The sequence below is a fragment of the Ovis canadensis genome, chromosome X (genome assembly GCF_042477335.2).
Source record: "Ovis canadensis isolate MfBH-ARS-UI-01 breed Bighorn chromosome X, ARS-UI_OviCan_v2, whole genome shotgun sequence".
Classification (NCBI taxonomy): domain Eukaryota; kingdom Metazoa; phylum Chordata; class Mammalia; order Artiodactyla; family Bovidae; genus Ovis; species Ovis canadensis.
The window spans coordinates 18103434-18123495 of NC_091727.1; the positions used below are offsets into that span (position 1 = coordinate 18103434).

At 51.6% G+C, this 20062-nt stretch overlaps 1 protein-coding gene across 3 annotated transcripts in view; it reads right to left on the minus strand.

Annotated features, from left to right (window-relative positions):
• Window positions 1-1298: 1298 nt before the first annotated feature.
• The window catches only part of PHKA2 (phosphorylase kinase regulatory subunit alpha 2), a 96711-nt gene continuing 77947 nt past the window's right edge, over window positions 1299-20062 (minus strand). Inside the window, exons 21-34 of one of the 3 annotated variants that reach the window (XM_070289847.1) lie at window positions 19442-19530; window positions 18346-18479; window positions 17808-17964; window positions 17025-17104; window positions 16751-16829; window positions 16537-16666; window positions 16333-16434; window positions 11932-12050; window positions 11194-11223; window positions 10101-10154; window positions 8521-8691; window positions 7274-7327; window positions 6214-6414; window positions 1299-5851 (exon numbers count right to left, since the gene is read on the minus strand). In XM_070289847.1, coding sequence (XP_070145948.1) covers window positions 5681-5851; window positions 6214-6414; window positions 7274-7327; window positions 8521-8691; window positions 10101-10154; window positions 11194-11223; window positions 11932-12050; window positions 16333-16434; window positions 16537-16666; window positions 16751-16829; window positions 17025-17104; window positions 17808-17964; window positions 18346-18479; window positions 19442-19530 — 1571 coding nt within the window. In that variant the 3' untranslated portion in view covers window positions 1299-5680. The remainder of the gene's footprint in view (window positions 5852-6213; window positions 6415-7273; window positions 7328-8520; window positions 8692-10100; window positions 10155-11193; window positions 11224-11931; window positions 12051-16332; window positions 16435-16536; window positions 16667-16750; window positions 16830-17024; window positions 17105-17807; window positions 17965-18345; window positions 18480-19441; window positions 19531-20062) is intronic. The other 2 variants (XM_070289848.1, XM_070289849.1) reach the window with 2 other exon arrangements.

Genomic DNA, 20062 nt, shown 5'->3' on the forward strand with positions numbered 1-20062 from the left:
GTAAAATGAAACCCTTCTCCCCTCTGCCCTCACATGTCACTTCTCTGGAAAGGCGGGCATTCCTCTGCCTCAGCCCTCCAGTGACTTGGGGTCAAAGTCCATGCTCCAACACTTGACAGTGCCGTTCTGCACCCTCTGGCCCCTTCCTGTTCCAGAAACGTGGTGGGTGCACTCCTGCCTCAAGACCGTTGCAGCTGGCTGTTCCCCTGATCTGGCACATATTTTCCCTCAGAAGAATGTTCTGGCCCTCATTTCCTCCACGTCTCTGATCAAATTGTACCTTATCAGAGGTCTTCTCTGCTCATCCCAGAGGACAGTCCCCACTGCCCCCAGGCCTCCCTGCCCTCTGTCTGCTTCAATCTTGGCCAGCCTCTTATCATCCTGACAAATTATGCATGTTTGCTCATTGGTTTATTGTCTGGGCCAGGACAGGAAGGAGGACTCTCTGCCCCCCTGGCCAAGCTCCATGGAGACAGAGAGATGGGCTTGGTCTCGAGCCCTCCCCTAATCCCCCTAGGGTTTGGCCAGCTGTAGGCCAAGGTCCAGTACTGGTTGGTAGATGACATCCTTACACTCTGGACAAGCTCTTGCCCCGTCACCCAGAACACTTCCCTGGCGGCTATCTTACTCTCCCTTGACCCGGACAGGGAGGGAGGCCCGTGGCACCCAGGGGAGCATTCAGGGCTGCCCTCTCGTCATCCTCTGGCGTCATCTTTGAGAAAACAGGGTAGTCCTGGTGAAGGGTGGCGAGTGTGTTCTGCAGAGCCTCTGCTGGTGCCATGCTCAGAGGGAACCTTTGCTCTGCTCACCTGCTTGTTTTATCTCTTGCTTTTAACTAGGCTATTCCACAGCCTGCCAAGCACAGCGCTGGCCACATAAATGTGGGCTGACAGCACAGAAGCCATCTCTGGCCTCACTCGGGACCTGGGGACAGAAGCATGGGGTGGGTGTGTGTGAGATCACTGCAGCCTACGTCAGCTCACTGCTTTGGGGGTGAAAAGCCCAGAGTAGTTTCTGGAGACTCGGGCTCCAGTGCTCTGCGCGCCACCAGGGCTGCCAAAGCTGGCTGGGCCGTTTTCACTCCAGATGGAGCTCTGTGGTTAATAAGGGAGAGAGCACTGGGCGGGAGCTGGTGCTGAGGGAGAGAGAGGAGCACCAGAGGCCAACTCACCTCCATGGTGGGCTCCCTGGAGCCCAGGAGACAGTGGCTCGGATGCTTGAAAGAACTAGGGGGTGGCTTCTCGGTGACAGCTGGGGGAATTTATGCACACTGTCAGGATACAGGCTTACACTTCGAATCAGTTCCAACTCTTTATTTTTAAATCCCCCAGCTGGCTAAAGACTTAGAAGGAAAGATGAGACAATCATTTGCGTCTTGTCCCAGGCGGGCTGTCACTCAGTCCAGGAAAAGGCGGGTGTACCAGGAGCTTTGCCACACTCCTTGGAAGCTGAGGGGCAGCAGGTGGTCCAGGTAGCAACAGCGACCCTGCCTGACTCAGTACCATTTCTACTAGAGGAGAGAACCTGGGACTGGCCTAGCCTGAATGAAGAGGGGGCGGTGGGCCACCTACTATGATGCATACCCTCTTCACTCCTGCTGCCCAAGCCTCAAAAAGGCACCCCCTGGGGGAGCACCTGTCCTTTGGACAAAGGCATACAAGCCAAGGGTCCTGGCTGTAGTGGACACTTAGTTTTAGATGCTCAGCATCTGATCCCCCTTCCTGGGTCTGTGTGTGTGGGGGGGTTCTCCCCATTATGAAGCCAGCTCCACCAACCTCCCACCCCAGCTAATGGAACATACCTGCTGGAGCCTGAGTTGACCACTAGTAACTGTGTGAAATCTACTCTGGAGACCCGTGGCAGCCTCAATATTTAGTTTCTGAAAAAGCGGAGGAGGTGGATTTAGTGACAGTGGTGTAGGTCACAGGGTGTGAGCACGGGAAGGACTGGGGAGCCGCCAAGGCTGTGATCATGTGACTTAGCCAATATCCGTTAAGACACACGTTTCCTACCCAGCTAGAGTTGCTGTCTGTAGTCTGCAACTAAAAACTCTGACATAGTGGTGAGTGTGCTCTCTTGGGTGTGTAGCTGGAAAGGTCTTCCAAAAAGGAAAACAGGAAGGTGTAACCATTGCCCCATGCCCAGTTCAGATGGAAGCCTGTCTCGCCAGCCACCAGCTGCAGGCATCTGCCAGCCACCCTGCTGGGAGGTGGTCCTGTCCTGGGGCATGGGAGGCTGGACAGTGTGCCTCCTTGGGTCTTCTCAAACGCGGTTGGCATCTTTTCATCCTTGCCGCACCAGTCCAGTGATAACCGCCCCCAGTAAGTGCCTTCTTGAGCAATTCATTTTTCATAATAGTTGACATAACAAGGCAGAGAGATGAATCGTGACTTTAGAGTTCATTGGCTCCAATGATTCCCATCCTTCTAAGAAGGCATTTTTGCCAAAATTGCACATATGCTCCTTAAAAACATACAGTTTTCTGATGGAATTTTCCCCTCTCAAACCATTAAACCCTGTGTGCATTTGGTTTGAAAATAGTCTTTCTTGCAGTTTCAGGTGGTCTTGTTCCTCAGAAGTGTCTTGGTAACTTGAGGATATGGCTTTTCCTGAACAGCTTTGAGGGAACAAGGGGCCCCCAAGGCTCTAAGGTGGTGGCAGTGTGGCTGTACCTTCCCCTCACCAGCAGAGCTATCAGAAGGCATTGTGGGAACATGCACAGTGCAGAACTGTACAGAACAGATGGCAGGGGCTTCAAAAGCTAAGAATCACCTGAAAGATGATGGCACCGAGGGAGGGGGTGGGAGGCTTCTGTACCTTTTGACAAGGAAGCAGCGGAGACAAGTGATTTGCCAGACTTGCGTGCAAGTCAGCAGAACTGAGATGATCTGCCGTAATTTACATCAAGGCAGGCCTGGCTGCCTGTCTTGTCCAGAAACAAGTGGTAGCAATCAAGTGACAAACTGTTTCTCTTGCCTCCTGATCTTTTTGTATATAAGGAGCATTTACATCCTCTCTGTCCAGGCAGTCATTGTTAACAATCTCTCCTTCCATTCCCCGCACCTCAGAGGAGCTGCTGATGCTCTGACTGACCTCCAGACCAACATGCCCCGGGAGTCACCAGCTCGACTGGAGAGCCTCGCAGCTCCCCCAGCCTGGCTGCAGGGAAGCTGGAGGCGGGGGAGCAGCTGCCACTCCCTCCCACTGAGCCCCGCGCTCGTCTGTGGGCCTCTTGCCCGGCTGCCAGATGGGCAGACTGAGGCCCACAGAGGCTAAACAATGGCCCACATTACGGAGCTGCCGGTGGTGGCGGTGGTGCTGGCTGGGGATGCTAGTCTGTCTGACTCAGAGACGGAGCCGTCCGTGTTGCTGGGGTCCCGTGGGTCAGGGCCAGAGCGAGCAGCAGGTGGGCGGCCAGCTGCTTCTCGGCTGACGGTCTGACAAATGTGTCACAGAACCTGCTAAACCCCAGCCGTGGCAAAGGCCTGAGCTTGGCCTCTCTGCTCTGAGGAGGGAGAGAGGAAAGAGTGCCCCTGCCCCCCTGCAACCACTGCCACTGTGTGTGGAGAACGAGCCCCCCAGGCACCCGGGCTCCTGGCGTGGGAACCTGTCTGCCGAGGCCAGGATGGTGGCAGAACCGGCCTCTCCCATCCCCCTCCAACATCTGTTCCCCTTCTTGGTGGCGTGGGCCTCAGCTGCTTGTGAAAGGGATCAAGCCTCAGAAGCCTGTTCTTTGAAGCTGACAGCTTGATGCCTGTGGAAATGCAGTACTATTTCAGGATTTCATTTGAAAGAGGTTTCAAAAGAGTGAATCGAGGCTCGGTTGAATTGCTTATTATGGCTCTTCTCCTGGCCGCGTCTCGGTTGGTGAGCCCAAACACAGCATCTGCGGCTTTGCACGTCATCCACAGACAGGTGACGGCTCTAAATTAGCACCTGGCTCATTCTGGAAGGCTGTAACTCTTCCTGAGCCTTTGCCAGAGAGGCGACCGGGCCTTTAGCAGCTTGTACCTTTACGTTCTCCGTGTTTGAAATTGTTCACCAGGGAGGTTATCTGGTCAATGACACGAGTCTTATGTTAAGCACGTGTTGTGTGTGAGCTTACTTGCTCAGTCACGTCTGACTCTCTGCAACCCTGTGGACTGTAGCCCGCCAGGCTCCTCTTCCATGGGCTGCTCCAGGCCAGAGTACTGGAGTGGGTTGTCATGCCCTCCTCCAGGGGATCTTCCCGACCCAGGGACTGAAGCCAGGTTTGCTGCGTTGCAGGTGGATTCTTTACAGACTGAGCCACCAGGGAAGCGTGTTAAAGACACCAAAACTAAAGGCTATGAAAACGCTCCTATGAAATGTGGGGCCTGTGGCCCCCACCATGGACCCTTTGAGGCAAAGGGGAGCAAACAGGCTTCCAAAGAAAGTGGCAGAGAGAGGAAGGCTCTGGGCACCACGGGAGCTCAGGGGGGCACAGCTCCACCTACCCACACCATCTCTGGGATCTGCCGCACCAATGGCAGGCCTCGGGGTGGTCCCACCTTCCTGTCTCACACCTTATCTCCCCCGTCCCACTGCCCCCACCCTGAGTGCCAAGGCATGTCTCCTGTGTTTTTGTATTTGCACACCTGACACAGCTTCCCACGCATGCCAATGAATGACGGAAGGAACCATCTAGTAATCTGTGGAGAAAGGTTTCACATACTTGCTTCTTTGTGCTCACGGCCTCCAGCCCCAGCCACCTGAGGACCTTACGGTGAAAGTGCTGCTGGGAGAAAGGCGTGAGCACATCTTGCATTTCTGTGGCATTCGATGCTGCAGACTCACGACACGGCTCCCCAGAACATGGGGTCGTGCTGCTCTCTGCTGGCCATCAGCTCATGTGGGAGGGTGGAGGTGGGGCACAGGCCTGTGCACAGACCCCCTGCCCACAGCAGCCCCCAAACAGCAGCTGGCCTGACTCTAAGAAGAGCTGGTGCCCCCCTCTGCCTTTTTTCTTTCTGGTTAGATTGAAAGATGTGGGATTTTTCACAAGGCAGGAGAAAACCCTAATCCACGGGTGGCCAAGATAAAATCCTTGAAGACTATGAGCCAAAGTGAAATGGGAGCAATTTTCTAAATCTGGGTGAGAGAGAATTGTCGCATGAAGATAACCACGCCCATAGGACGAGATGCTGAGAAAGCCAGCCAGGCACGAGAAAACCAGGCCCCACAGAAAGAGCTGTTCTATTCAGTAAACAATCTGACCCACAGACAGACCATACCCTGTGTTAAGATGTTCCCTTTGTTAAGGTTTGCAGCTGCTGGGAGGATCTTTCCATCGTGAGGATATGTCACTCACTCACGGAACCTGTTCAGGAACTCCAGAAGAGCTGATTTAAGCTGCCTTTTCACTTCACTCTGCACTTGAGAGACCCACTTCCAATCTGTCCTCAGACTCCAGAAGACCAGATGCTGTGACAAAAGTTTCAGTGAGATGAGTGTAGACGATGACCCCCCTAGTGCTCCTCAGGGGAGCACGGAAGTCGGTGGCCCTTTCTGGGGTTTGGATGTCTACTGCTTTCAAGTGTGTCACTATCATCCCCTCCCTGCCAGGATTCTGATGGGCAAGGCTTTGTTGGGGAAAGCACAGGGAATCTTGGGGAACACAAGGAAGTGCCCACGAGAAAGGGACAGACTGAGCACCGAGGCCCTACTGCATCTGGCAACCTGAATTGGGCAGCAGTTCCTGCAAATGAGAAGCCACTGCTTTCGTTAGGTAGGTCATCGTCCCATAAGCCCCACTTGGAGCACTGTCGTAAAAGAAGTGGCAGATGCCTGTGGCTTGGTCTTTCTCCAGTGTGTCCGTGGCTCCACTCGACACCTGCAGCAGGATAAAAAGGCAGAGGCGATGTGTGAGCAGAGCCGGCACTCCCAGCCGGACGTGGGCAGTGTAGCACTGATTCTAGGATGAGAGGAGGGCTTCTCTTAGCTCGACTTTGGTTTACACGGGGCCAGACATGTGTTGGCTCTAAAACCTATGCTGAAGGGGGCCTGTCCATCTCCAAAGGTGAAGATTTCCCAGTGGCCACAAACCATTTTCAAACCAAATGGTTGACATTTTTCACCATCTGTGAGGACATTTTCTTTGTTTGAGAACCACCTTTCCTACTGGACACAGGATCTCCAGCCTCAACAGAGGTGAATGGCAGCCAACGCAGCTACACTGCCTCTAGGCACACCCACCTGGTCTTGTAGGAACAGCTGGTTGGCCATGTGCACGATCTGGTCCACATGGATGATGCCCCCGATGCTGTTCATCTCTGTGTCCGAGAGCAGCGTCAGCACCATGATGGCCTCCACCAGCAGCTGCCGGTACTCGGGTTGTGGCACTCGGTTCAGCACTGACTCAACGTGGACAGCAAACTTGATCTCCTGAGGGGTCATCTGCCAAGGGACCAGGCAAGACAGGTCAGGAACAAGCTGAGGACAGACAGCCCTGTCACCCATGCCACCCGCAGCACCCACTGACTCAGAGAAAACTTGGCTTCCTTGCTGGCCACTTGGCTCATCCTGCTCACAGGAATCCTCTGAAGCAGGAGGCCGAGAGCCAGCCAGCCAGCCCTGTCCTAGCATTAGTCACCCATCCCCATGGACTGTGACTTCTAGTGACACGACCATGTCTTGTTTTTTCTTTCTTCACTATTCTTCGTGGCATATAGCATGGTGCCTTTGGTGGGGTAAAAATTTAAAAATCATTTTTTTAAAGAATGAAGAGGGGGAAAGAAACCAGGGAAGATGACTGTTGTCAGAGGAGGCTGGTATGGGTCCAGGGAGCTCTTCCCTTACCAGAGTTTTCAGGAGCAATCTAGAGATCTGGAGAGTCCAGATATGCTGTTTCTGAGAGGAAGGAAGAAAGCTGATGCTAATACATGTGGGAAAAAACTGTAAAACTTGAGGGTTAAGTGTTGAGAAAGATGCATGCGTGCTACGTTGCTTCAGTCATGTCTCTTTGCGACCCCATGGACTGTAGTCCCCCGGGCTCTTCTATCCATGGGATTCTCCAGGCAGGAATACTGGAGTGGATTGCTATTTCCTCCTTCAGGGTATCTTTCTGACCCAGATTGAACCTGTGTCTCTCGCATTGCCAGGCAGGTTCTTTACCACTAGCACCACCTGGGAAGCCCTGAGATAGGGCCTGCAAATGGTCTGTATGTAATGAGCTTGAAATACAGGTGAGTGGAAAGAGTCCAAGAAATCTAGCACTCAGTGAAAACTCACAGCATGTGGGTTTTTCCTGTCATACCTCTTGCGTGGTCGAGGATGGGAGCACATAACCGTCGATGGACAGACCATGGCACTGGAGGCAGAACACACATTGCACATGTCAGAACTCTATTAAAGTGTGCACACACACTCACGTTGCGCTGCCCTGGAAGCCAGCGCGAGGACTGGAACACGCCAGACTGTGAGTTATTTTTAGAGAGCTTGTTCTCACTGCCCACAGGCTGTGTTTTCGATGGAACAGTTCTAAGGAGCCGGCAGGCGTTGTTCAGATCTCACACGAACAACGCCCCAGGGACCTGCTGGGTTGTCCTCTGTGGGAGCTCCGAGTTTCACTCAGCAGCCCAGTCCTGGCGGCTGAGAGGCCCCCTTTGGTGCCAGAGCAAGGGAGATGTGCATGGCTCCTGCTGGCAAAGTGATACTTCTATGCCTTCTCAGGCATCTATTTTTGAGGTTTCTATAATAAGCACCAATCACAAAAGACTAGAGCACATGCACAGACACGCACACGCACACCCGTGTGTATAAATAACAAGCGCTGGCTCTGTACAAAGTGCCGCTTTTTCATAATAAAAGCATGTTGGTATCAAGCCAGCGGGAGCCCGGATGGAAGCATGCGAGGCCCCAGGAAGAGTGGGAAGGTCTTCTAGGAACCACTGAAGGCTTCTGCTCCCATGTGGGGACCAGAGTCAGCTAAGAGGACAGGGAGCCCTCGGGCCTCCCTGTGCCCAAGCTTTGACGAAGACCTCACAGGGTGCAGAATGCAGGAGATTGGGGAGGGGGTGTTGTGCACCCTCTTTGGGGTGACTTTTCTCTCCTGGCCTCTCCTACTGTGAAATAAGCTAACAAAAATAACTGAGGAAAAAAAATCAGTCCTGTGTGGTTCTTGGTTTGCACAGAAGCTTCTGATGGAGGCCAACAGTCCCTCTGGCAGGACACTGGCACGCCCCGGGGTGGAGGAGGGAGAAAATAGCTGCAGGGACCAAGGTGCGTGGCTATTCCAGGTCCGCTGCGTTACAGCATTTTACCCTGAGCCTTCCTGGCCTTCTCTGCCTCTTGCCTACCTTCAGACTTTGCTATGTTCCGAAAATAGGTCAGAGGTGGCTCTACACAACCTGGGCCGCCACTTTATCTAACTGGTTTGGTTTCCAGCCAGCATTTCTCAACCAGGAGCACTTGGCCCCCAAGGGGACACTTGTCAGCGCCTGGGGATGTTTGGGCGGTCACACTAGGTGGTGGGGCGTGATGCAGCTCAGTAGCCAGGCTCACCTTCTGAAGGATCTTCCACACCTTCTGGTAGAATCCCACGGGGACCCTGTTGATGGCACCGTCCAGCCTTCTCCTGCGCAGCCACTGGCCCTGCCGTTCCCCCCAGCCCATGTGCTGCCCACCCGAGTCTGATGACGATGTGCCCGTGGGTGAGGACGGGGTGCTGGACCTCTGCAAGACAGAAGGGCGTGGCTTTCAGAAGCCTCAGGAGGGCTGCCTGGGGACTAGTCAGAAAGACCAGCTGGCTTCACCGGTTTTCTTCCCTGCACTCCTCCAGCTGCCAAGGGGGTGCACTGGTAGAGGCCCCAAGCCCAGCAGAGAGGCCCAGCAGGTCAGGGCTCTGGGGGGCCGAGAACCTCAACTCCACACCAGTGGCTCTCGCTCTGTGCCCTCGGCCTCCTGTAAGCAGCAGTGTACAGGTGGGCACCCTGAGTGCAGACGCGGGCAGCCCCACAGCCCAGGGAGAACAAGGCATGGGGACTGCGTCCTCCTGCGGAGCCTGGAGCCTGGTGGTCGCCACGCTGTGGGGCTGGGGCTGCGGGAATACAACACCCAGCAAGCCCTGGGAGGAAGGCCTCAGACCATGGTGTGTCCACCGTCTTCTTCAGCGGCTTTCTATTCTGCCTGTTCTCAGCATGGCGCTTTCTCCACATTCGGGGCGATGACTGCCTCCGAGCTGGGGTACCATCTCCTCCTCACCTCCTCCCAGAGACCAGATTTATTCTGGCCTCTGTGAGGGAAGCGCTGGGGCAGGGCTAGTAGTTCGGCTTCTGCCTTAGGAACCACAGGCCCGCCCACGAATGCGGAGGCCACGGGAGAGGCTCCCTGGGTGCAGCCTCCCTGTGGCCAAGCGTGTGTCCACTGTGCCGGCGACCTCCCAGTTGAGGATGGAATAACCTTCATCCTTGTACATGATCTGAGTTCTGGACTACCTGGCAGTTTTCCTTTCTCAGTGTGCAACCTCAAATTTAAACCTCTGCAGGGCTGGAGGCTTCTTGGAGCACACGTTTTGACTTCATCGGATCTTATTTTGAAAAGGCTGTTAGGCTGGGTTATTCCACTGGACTCATTACTGTCATTTAAATACGGCAACAATTAGAGACAAATAAAAGTAATTACAGCCATACTCATCAGTGACTCAGCTGGTTTTCTCCCTCTAGTTTTAGGAGGAAGATTCAGACTTGCCTGTGCAATTAGAATATTTCCTCCAGCTCATCTGGGGCCACAGCACGTACAAAGTGCCCATCGGCTCATGCGGGCAGTGATTCACCCCTGTGGCTCAATAGAAAGATGCATAACCACTGCCCCGAAGGTTCCAGAAGCTCCTGGGGATTGGTGAGAAGAGTGTTGCTCACTCACAGCCCACCGAGGAGAGCATAAGCAGAGAACTCAAGATGGAAAAACAAAGCTCTCAGTTCCACAACTCTGCTTGCTCTCTAGCCTCTCCTCTGTCATGGTGACAGTCCCATGCTAACACTTAAACCTGTTCACAGCTTGTGGGGGGCAGGTCGGGGGACTGAGAGAAGGGCAAGGAGAGGATGTGGACACCACAAACGAGGCGGCGGGGATGCATGGTTTACCGCAGACTTGGAGGAGCGCGTGCTGCTGGACGCGGCCTGGCTCACAGAAATGAGCTACAAAACAGAGAGAGTCCACTCAGTCACGTGCACTGACACCAGAGGATGCATGCAGAGAGGAGGAGCATAGAGCAGCCCCGAAAACCGCCGAGGAAGCAAGAGGCGGAGGATGCGGGCAGCGGAAGTTCTCAGACACCCCCGAGGCAGAGGCAGAGCTCCGCTTTCTCTGAGTGTGGAGCTTCCCCGTGTCTAGTCAGTGTGGAGGCAGCTTGTCAAGTTAGGATACAACTTATTTTCCAAAGTCACAGCCTTGAGATGCTAATCTTTTATGTTAATTTTGGAAAGAGAAAAATGTATTTCCTTGATGTAAGTAAGTGGCCAAATACAATACTTACACTGGCTAACTGAACCTAACCCATGCAAGAGAAACGGTGATCATTCTGTCCCCATAATAAGCTACGACAGCATTAAACAGATGGAAGGAAGCCCTCAGATTCAGCTCCAGTCAACTACCATCAGGATGTGGGCAGCCAGAGGGACGGTGCCACCGAGTGGCTGGCACAGGAAGACATTTGAAAAGTCTGTTCCTTACTTGGAAAGAGCATAAATCCAATGAGAGGGCACGTGGCTTTTTCCCTGGGACTGAACAGGGAATCTGCACGTCAGTGGAGACTCTGTGCTCAGTCACAGACAGGACACTGTTAGGACGGGTCTCCAGTATTTCTTCTATTGCTACAATCAGTGACCACAGTCTACTTGTCCCTATTCAGTTCCGTTTTTTGAACAGATACTCCTGCGGAGGCAGAACCCATCTCCATCCATCTGTTTCACAATCTTATGAAACCCAAGAGTTTGATAAATGGATTTTTTTTCCTCAAGGCATGGGGCAAGGCCACTTCTCTTGCTTTCGAGTGTGCTCGGCCTGTCCCAAGGGCTGCCTGCCACAGCCTGTGGAGTCGCCTCCACCCAAGCCTGGGTGATGGGCAGAACTATTCTCCATGGCTTGACACTCTGTACTCATAGCCTCACTTCCCACATTCAAGCCAGAAAGAACAGAAAGCACAGTAAAGGAGGAAAGAAGACAGAGATGTTTCACCTGTTCATCAGCACTAAACCGCCTAGTCATCTGAAAGCAAAAATACATCAGAAAATAAAAACCAGTTTCAAATCAAGGCTGCCTTACTACTTGTATCACCCTCTAGAACATCCAAGGACGTGTTGGTCCACCTGCAGGGCGTGACCATTAGTGCCTCACAGGCTCAATCTACTGAGGCCACATTTGAAATGGAGAAAATCCCAGTGCATTTCTCACTGCAGGTCACAGTCAGCAGGAAACTATTTCCTACTGTAGATCACTGTCAAGTCCTAGCATAGTACCCAACCCATTAGGACTGAAAGGCTATTGACTTGCAGTCCTGTGGATCAGTCGAGAAGGAATTTATTATGAATTAAAGGTGAGCACCAAAAAAACACACCTATGGATGGTGGAAAATAAGGAGATCACGAGCATTCCAATCTATTTCTATACTCCTTCATTTCACTGTTGCACTTGAAGGGCACATTGGATGGAGAGAGGATTCAGAGACCTTTTGCAATGGTTGCGGTCCTCTCGAAAGACTGGTTCTTGGCAACAGGCAATCATGGGGCAGGGTATTTTCCGGAATGCTCACCTAACATGGTTAACACTAAAGACAAGTGCTTGTGGGTGCACATGAGTGGCTCTACGATGTCTGAGCACAGGAGGGCTCTCTCATCCTTTCCCAAGAGGGCTGTGGTCTGCATGCCCAGGGCTTCTCATGCTCTCAGTTGAGCCCAGACAGAGAGCTCGTCTTACCTGTTTCATCTCACTCCTCAGCCTGTTGATGCCACTCCTCTCGGTTTTGGTGACTCCAGTGTGGCCCACCTCGTGGATGGAGACAGCGGGGCTGGGTGTGGAGGAATGAATGGGCCGCACTGCAAGGGAAACACACACGGGGTCTGTAGAAATTCTATCGTGTCCGCCCTCAGAGGGACACATGCGTGTGCTCGTTTTTGTCTATCCCCCCCACTCAACTGTGCACTCCCGTTTCCAGGACCTGGAGCAGGGCCTGCGACACAACATGGGCTCAGCACGCATTTGAGTGAATGGGGGACACAGTGAGCATGACTGAAGCAGCACGCAGGCAACACTGAGTGGCCAGAAGCCCCTTCAGTGATTTGAGTATGTTGTTTAACTTTTTACGTCTCCAGATGTACCCGTTCCTTGTAGAAACCTGAGCCCACCCAATAAAGGTCCAGCCATGGGGCAAGAGAGGGAAGACCTGGGAGAACAAGCCAACCAAAGGTGAAGACACAGCAGCAGCCATCCCAGAAGGGGCAGGGGGGCTCCACCCTGCTGCAGTGGCCTGTCTATGGCCTTGCCCCACTCCCTGGTGCTCCACGCTGTGCGCACAGCGATCATTCTAAAAGGTACATGGGGGACCATGTCACTGTCCACTCAGACTCCTTTCAGGCCCAGCCCAGTCTTCAGGATTAAGCCTCCCAAGGGCACATGAAGCCCTACCAACTGGAACCCACCCACCCTTCACAGCTGTCCCCTCCGAGGCAGTCCCTCGGTGCTGGGTGCTGCACCGGTGGCTCCCTCCCGGCCCAGAGGAGTGGAGACAAACCAGGAGCCCAAGGACAGTGGAGAGGGAGGACCCACAAAGATTAGCCAGAGTGGGAGGAGGGACACGGGGAGAGTGGAAAACAGAAGCCAAAGGGGCCTGTTTGTACTGGGCATTAACTGAAAACATTAATCTCAGACATCTCAGGGTTTAATAAAAATTGAGTTTTCTTATTTATAAAAATTGAACAGTTACAGGTAGAGCCACTTAAAAAAACTGAACGATTATAAAGGACAATTAACAAATGTTATATGCAAAAAGATAGGACCTCTTCTGGCCTTACTTGCAATCTGACATACGTATGGTTTCAACTGACATTACTCTGTTCCTAGTTTCGTAAGCTTCTATAGCTTTATATCTAGTAGCAATTTTTCAGTAATTATCTGTGTCAAACCACGTATATTATTTTGATGAGCAGAACACATTAAATATTTATCTTGTATATTTACATTTCAAGGATTGTGCATTTGAAAGGACTGAAAATTACTTTTGGAAAAGGATCCTGAGCGTTCCTCCTTCAGGAAAGGAGAAAAACCACCAAAACACATCTGATTGCATGATGCTGCCTTTGTTTGCCTGCTGGCACCCACTCTAAAGAAAAAGATCTGAAGTACCCAGTGTCCTTATTAAATAAAAAGGACAGCCCACACTGCATTTCTTTGGCTTGATGAAATAAACTCACCAATGTGTCTGCAAATCAGTTCACTTTATTATGAGGAGGATAAATGATAATTGCCTCAATTATAATTAGGGAGCATTTGAGACCAGAATTCCATCAGGACTTGGGCGATTGTATTTCCTAACACTGGAGACAGGGTTCCGGTACAGAGAAAAAGGGAGAGAGCAAGATGAAGATGAAGCAAAGTCAGCAAGGTGTTGTGAGGCTGCAGAGGGCTGTTCTCCAGGCCTACAAAGGGTAACGGGGGTCTGGTTGAGAACTAACTCACCCACACTAAAGGTGGAGCACTCAGGTGCTGCAAAGACAGCCCTCACGTGCGGAACCCCTGGTCACCTCACCCCTTTCTAAGCTCTGTGCCCAAGAGGCAGGCCAGGGTGCGGAGGGGTGTACCATGTCCACGTGCCCCCATGGCTCTCCCAGCAGCTTGCCAGAGGGTCACAGACCCCTCCAAGTCACAACCTTAAACCTAGGACTCTTGTCAATGTCAGGGAAGTAGGAACCTTACACCCAAACTGTATGTCCCGAATCAGTGATTACTGATGTTGTTTGTATAGAAGTGGATACACCAGTCAAACCCTCACTGAAGCCATTCCTGACCCCCTCCCCACAGAGGAAAGAAAGCTGAAAGGCAGGGGTGAGCAAACTTCAGAGGCGACCCACTGTCTGTTTTGGCACAGCCTATGAGGTAAGAATGACTTTGTACATTGTTGGGGGAAGAAAACAAACGAATAGTATCTTTGTTGTTGTTTAGCTGCAAAGTTGTGTCCAACTCTTTGTGACCCCATGACTGTAGCCGGGCAGGCTCCTGTGTCTGTGGGATTTCCCAGGCAAGGATACTGGTGTGGGTTACCATTTCCTTCTCAGAATAGTATCTTAGGACACACGCAATGATATGAAGTTCAAGTTTTTCTGTCTAGGATTATTTTTTGGCACCCGGCTTCTCTTTGCTGACATGTGGTCTGTGTCTGTGTTCATGTTGTGACAGCAAAGCTGAGGCCTGCGACCAAACGGAGCCTGACTGGTTTCCTCTGGCCTTTCACAGGCAGTGTTTGCTGACCTCTGGTCTAGAGGAGGACAGGGCTTAGAAGGGACTTGGTAAGAGAAAGTAGGGTATCACAAAAGGAAACTCAGGGGTGGAGGGAGAGGTGGGAAAGAGGCACTTAAGGAGTTGGGGGGGGGGTGTTGAATTGTAGTTTATAATGACCTATGCCCAGCATTTGGTTGTGTTGGCATTTGAAAACATGGTCAGATAGGAAGAAAATAGTTGGGGAGTTGAGAGAGATGCTGTCAAATGGAGGCAGAAAAGCCCAGGCTGGCTGAGGAAGAAGATAACTACTCTGGCTGCAGGGCTGGTGGGCACTGCCTAAGTTCTCTGCTGTCAGGAGGTAAGGACTCAGAGTTTGTCCTGGAAGACAGGGAGGGCCCAATGTTAATAAAAATCCTCCTTAAAGGAGGCACAGAGATTGTGGCTACTGCTTTGTGACCAGAGGGGAGCCGAGGTATGAAGGTAGGTGCACTGCTTCCCCAGTGGATGCCTCTCCAGCAGCTGCTCATCCTGGGAGATCCTAGACCAAGTGCTGCTGCTTTATTTTTAGCAGTTGGTTCCCACAAATGGCGACAGAGCTACGCACACATGGCCAGGGGTGAGGGGCACAGTCAGTGGGGCGGAGATGGCCACATGTGGGACCAGGGAGGAGAAGCAGCCTGAACAAACCAGCCCTGAGAAGAGGCGCGCAGCCTGGTGGGAAGGGAAGGCTGAGCTTGGAGAAGGGACAGGATGCTGCTATGGAGAGCTGACAAGGGCTAGATGGGGAAAGGCCTCGGGGGACAGGACCACGGGGGACAGCCAGGTCTCCAGTGCTGTGGGCCCTGGCCTGGAGGGAGGGAGGCAAGGTCAGCTCCTGATGAGTGAGAGAGAGGAGCAGAACCAGGTGAAGAGTGAGCACAGGAGGAGGCTGCACTGCGACAGGATGACAGGTAGGTACACTTTGGAATATGTTAAACCCACAACATTTTGGAAACAGCCTTCTCAAAAGCTGTCTGAAAACCGGCAGTCCAAGCAGGTCAGGAAGAAAGGAAAGCAAAACGATTCTGTTTCTGGTGGAATCACCTATGGCAACACGTGGGGCAGTGCACTGAGGCCTCTTCCTGCAGCCAGCACAGCTATGCATCTTAGAGACGAAAAACAAGACTAGAGGGAAATGAGCATTCGATCAGGTTCACTGGGCACTAAGCTGGTGCTCATGGTATTGTAAATGTAGTAAGGGTGCATCTAGTGCTTTTTAGTAATTTCACAGGATCATGAAATGATCCTGGTTCCTTTTGAGAAAGGGCTTCCTGTAGCAACAGATGTTCTACAGTCCATCTATTATATAAAATAAAGGGAATTTAGTACAGAGTTCTAATGCAGTGGCCTGTGAGAGCATCCAGACACTCTGGTAAGTGTGGAACTGAGGTGCATGAGGCCCTGTTACCAGCTAGCTCTGTGACCTTGGACAAGGGAGAGCTGTCTCAGCCACATCCTTCCTAAGAGTGAACCGCAAAGTTCCAAGTCTTCCCTTGTTGCTGCTGTGGTCTACTGACTGCACCCAACGAGTTCAGTATTGGGAGAAATGTGTTCTCATTTCTCCCAGGGGTTGTACTGGTTGGTGATGATTTTTCTCCTCCTTGTTCTAGTTCATCTTCCTTATTTGTGGTGCGAGTGCCTGGCTGCGTTAGGTTTCTCTGCAGTGGCCCCACACCAACAGGAGTAAAGGAGATCCCCATGGACATCAGGCAATATGGTAATTCTCGTGCAGTTGTGAGAGTCATTTGTATTTTCATAGGCAGGGATGTGTTAGAGTTAGGTATAGGAGGAAGGAAGTGGGGGTGAGGATTACCGAGAAAGAAAAGGAAAGAAAGACTAACTTACTGCTTCTTTCAACACCAAATTCTTTGCCACTTAAGATGTGGTGCAGGAGATTTTTCATATCAAAAGGGCTGAGGTTCATCAAACTTTCAGAAGCTTCTTCTCCTGAAAACAAACATGTTAAGTTTTCCCAGATACAGGACTGGTGGCAGGAGAAGGGAGAGTTGGGTGGACTCAAGCAGTGCGAGCCGCCCTTGAGAGTCCCACCTGAACAGTTCAGGCTCCGTGCCAGCTCCGTGGCCATCACCTGAATGATCAGTCCAATTCGGAGCCGGAGCATCTCCACGAACAGGCTGGGCTGTGCCCTGACGTACATCGCCAGGTACACCACGATCTCCTGACACAGACACAGGAGGAGATGGGGTTTCAGAGGCTGGGTGGTGGCGGACACGCCCCTGCTGCCCAGAGATGGCCCACTGACCTGCGTGAGCACGGCGATGCTGATGTCCTGCCCGCTGGCTTCGTAGATGAGCTTCGTGAGCTCCTCAGGGGGAAGAGGCCTAGGAAACAGCAGCAGCACAGAAACACCATGCATGGTGCTTACGAGCACCTCCAGCCCTCTGTGAAGAGCCCCGTTTTCCAGCTGGCAAGGCTCAAGGGACAGTGTCTCTTAAAAGACTTTTCCTGAATGGGAGATGGTGTTGAGGTGTCCTCCCCACCCCGAACCTGAGTCCCCCTGCAAGCTGAAGACTTACGCAGAAATGGTCTTCTCCCGGGGTTCTGGGGGCAGGCCCACTGTGAGCTGCTTCTGGTGTGACAGCAGGTCCGTGCATGCCTGCATGGTCAGGGAGAGGGCGAGGGGGAGAAAGATCAGCAAAGCTGGTGGGGAAGGGTCACTGGCAATAAATTTTCCTTTATAAACTTGACCTATGCTGTCATTTATTTGAAAATTCATATACAGATTACAGGCTGAGCAACCCAGGCTGAGCTGGGTCCCTATGGTCTTTGTGTCCCCAAAATGTGGCCCCAGGCCTGGCTCTGCAGGGCCTGTGAGTCTTGAGTTCTAAAACACCGATCTTAAGACTTAATGACCATATTATAGTCCTAAATTGCCAGTTTCCCCATTATTCACATATAATAAATACTATAATAATGACCTTGAGTGTCATAGAAAGCAGTTCTGGAATTTGCAGGACCTCAGGGTTTAAAATATCCCTGATGACTGTACTACAGATGTGCAGAAATAACAGTGTTCTGGTTAGGAGGGTGCTGGACCACAGAGCATTTTCATTTTATTTCTTAGTAGATCCTTTTCTGCAGCTAAGAAACAACAAAACGAATCAGTCTGAATTTCAACTGCCCTGTCCACCTTCCAAGAGCTGTGGGAGATCAGGAGACAAATGCTCTCTCCATCTGTGTAATAAATACTGTGTTTCCTTTACAAATATGAGGTGCTTGCCTCCAGCTCTCCTAATAGGAAGAGAGCACGGGGCTACAAAGGATAGACGGCCAGCCCGCACACGCACAGCAGCTCTGACCTCAGCCAGGACCTCCACTTTCTTCCGGAGGAGGCCGGAGATGTAGCGGATCAGGCCCCACTCCTGGTTCAAGCCAGCCTTCCCATAGAGCTCGCTGAGGAGGTTGTGAACAGTGACCCCGTGCTGTCCAGAGAGATTTGTGTCCCAGCTGGGACCCCTGTCAAGAGATGGAAAAACCCTCCAAGTATGGCCCAGAAGGCTGACAGGCCAGATTCTCTCGCAGTGGAGCTCACTTGGCAGGGAAGGGAATGCATCAGTGGGCATTGTGCCAAGTGCTTGGGCCCTCCCACGGCCTGTGAGCCTCACTTGGGGCCACGGGACCGTACTGTCTTCTGTCCATTTGAAACAGAAGCCTGACATCAGGAAACGGTGAGATCCTGGCTTTAGCCAGCCTTCTCATTTCAGCAGGCACAGAAGGGGATGGAGCCTGGGTGCTCTGGGTGACTACAACCATGATGCAGCTGGCTGCCAGGCCAAGAAGCCAGGCCAAAGCACGGAGGAGACAGAAAGCCGGACCTCGCCAAGGCCCTGCACTTACTTTATTACACACAGAATGTACAGAATGTCTGCTTGGTCCTGTAGGTTCGAACAGTCTTTCAACTGCTCAACCAGCTTTTCACAGTCCACGTCGCCACGGTCATCTCTGGGAAACTGGAAGTCATCTTCAGGGGCCTGTCCATACAAAAGACAAAAAGCAGGGCATGGGGCCTGGGCATGCACTTCCAGAAGATGAGAAAGTGACACACCAACCTGGTCTTGGCACTCTGCTGCTGTGCCATGCTCCAGGTTTTCATGGGATCTTTTGTAATTTTTTTTTTTTCCTGACCACTGAATCACTATGTCAATCGTTGTCTGCAGGAGACTGAACGGGTGAAAATCTGTGTAAATTTTATTCATGTGAAGGTCAAAAATGGGCAAAACCAACCCAGGTGTTAGAAGGCATGCCAGCAGTTACCTGTGGAGGGAGAGGAGGTGACCAAGAGGGGCACCAAGGGCGCTTGTCCCTCACATGGGTCTCTTGGCTTGGTGATAATTCACTTAGCCCTATTCTTATATTTTATATACTTTTTATATGTTAAACTTCAATAGGATATTTTTTGAAGGCAAAAACCAAAATGTGAGTTTCAAACAACATAAAATTGTAGTTAAAATAGTCTCCAAAAGACGCCAAATCTTTCTGATAAAAGCAAAGGAGACTTGGAATAAAGTAACAAATTATGGGAACTAGTGGGGAATATTCTGAGAGTTTCTTCTCCAGAGGAATCTTTTTCCGGTTTCCTGCCCCGCTCTGAAAGCAACCCAGCCTTGGCTAGTGGTCCCAGAGAGGCCAGGGTTGGTAGCAAGTTGCTGCGTTTCCTTTCGGTGGCACAGATTCTGGTGAGTGGCAGAATGTCAGGAGCCTTCTTCACACCAACATATTAAGGTCTAGGTCAAGTTCAATGTGCATACAGACATAAACCACAATCCAGACACCAAAGTGGGTGCACATGAAAACCCAGCTTCTAACCCTACAAGTCCTACATATCAAGAAATATGCTCTTTCTCTTCAGGCAAACCATTTACAAGAGCTCCTGGGATTACACCAGCACCAAAGAACATTATACTTCTTGAAAAAGTGATCCCAAATACTTTACCTTTTTTAGGAGTGGCTGAGGAGAATCAACGAGATTCAGCGATTTACGGTGGGCACTTAGAACTTTAGTTGGCAAAGCCATGGGAACAACTAGAGAAAAAAAGAATAAAGAGCTCTTTTAAGCAGAAGGAAGGATAAAGTTTTTTTTCGAGAGCTAAGGTGGCAACTCCTTATTCAATACAAACCAAATAAGGAATGATTACTTAATTTCAAAAAGAATTTTTCCTGTGGCTAGATCATGTGCTAAATGTGGAAACAAGTAATGAGTAGGACAGAGATCTTGGCTTAAGGAACGTTATTTTCACTCTTCTCTCTTAGAATTCAGAGAAAACTACATAGCATGTAGGACTGGAAGGGGCCTTAGAAACGATCAACTCCAACTTCTTTTTCTTTCAGATGTGGAAACCGAAGCCCAGAGACAGTAGACCATTTGCCCAAGGTCCTGGCCACTGTTGTGTGTCCCTGTGCCACCGCAGGGTGTTGGTGCTTCTGGTTTATAACCACCTTTATTTACTTGGAGGGAAGCCCACACCGCACAGCCTGTGGGATCTTGGTTCCCTGACCAGGGATTGAACCCGGGCCCTGGCAGGGATAGCACTGAATCCTAACCACTAGACCACCA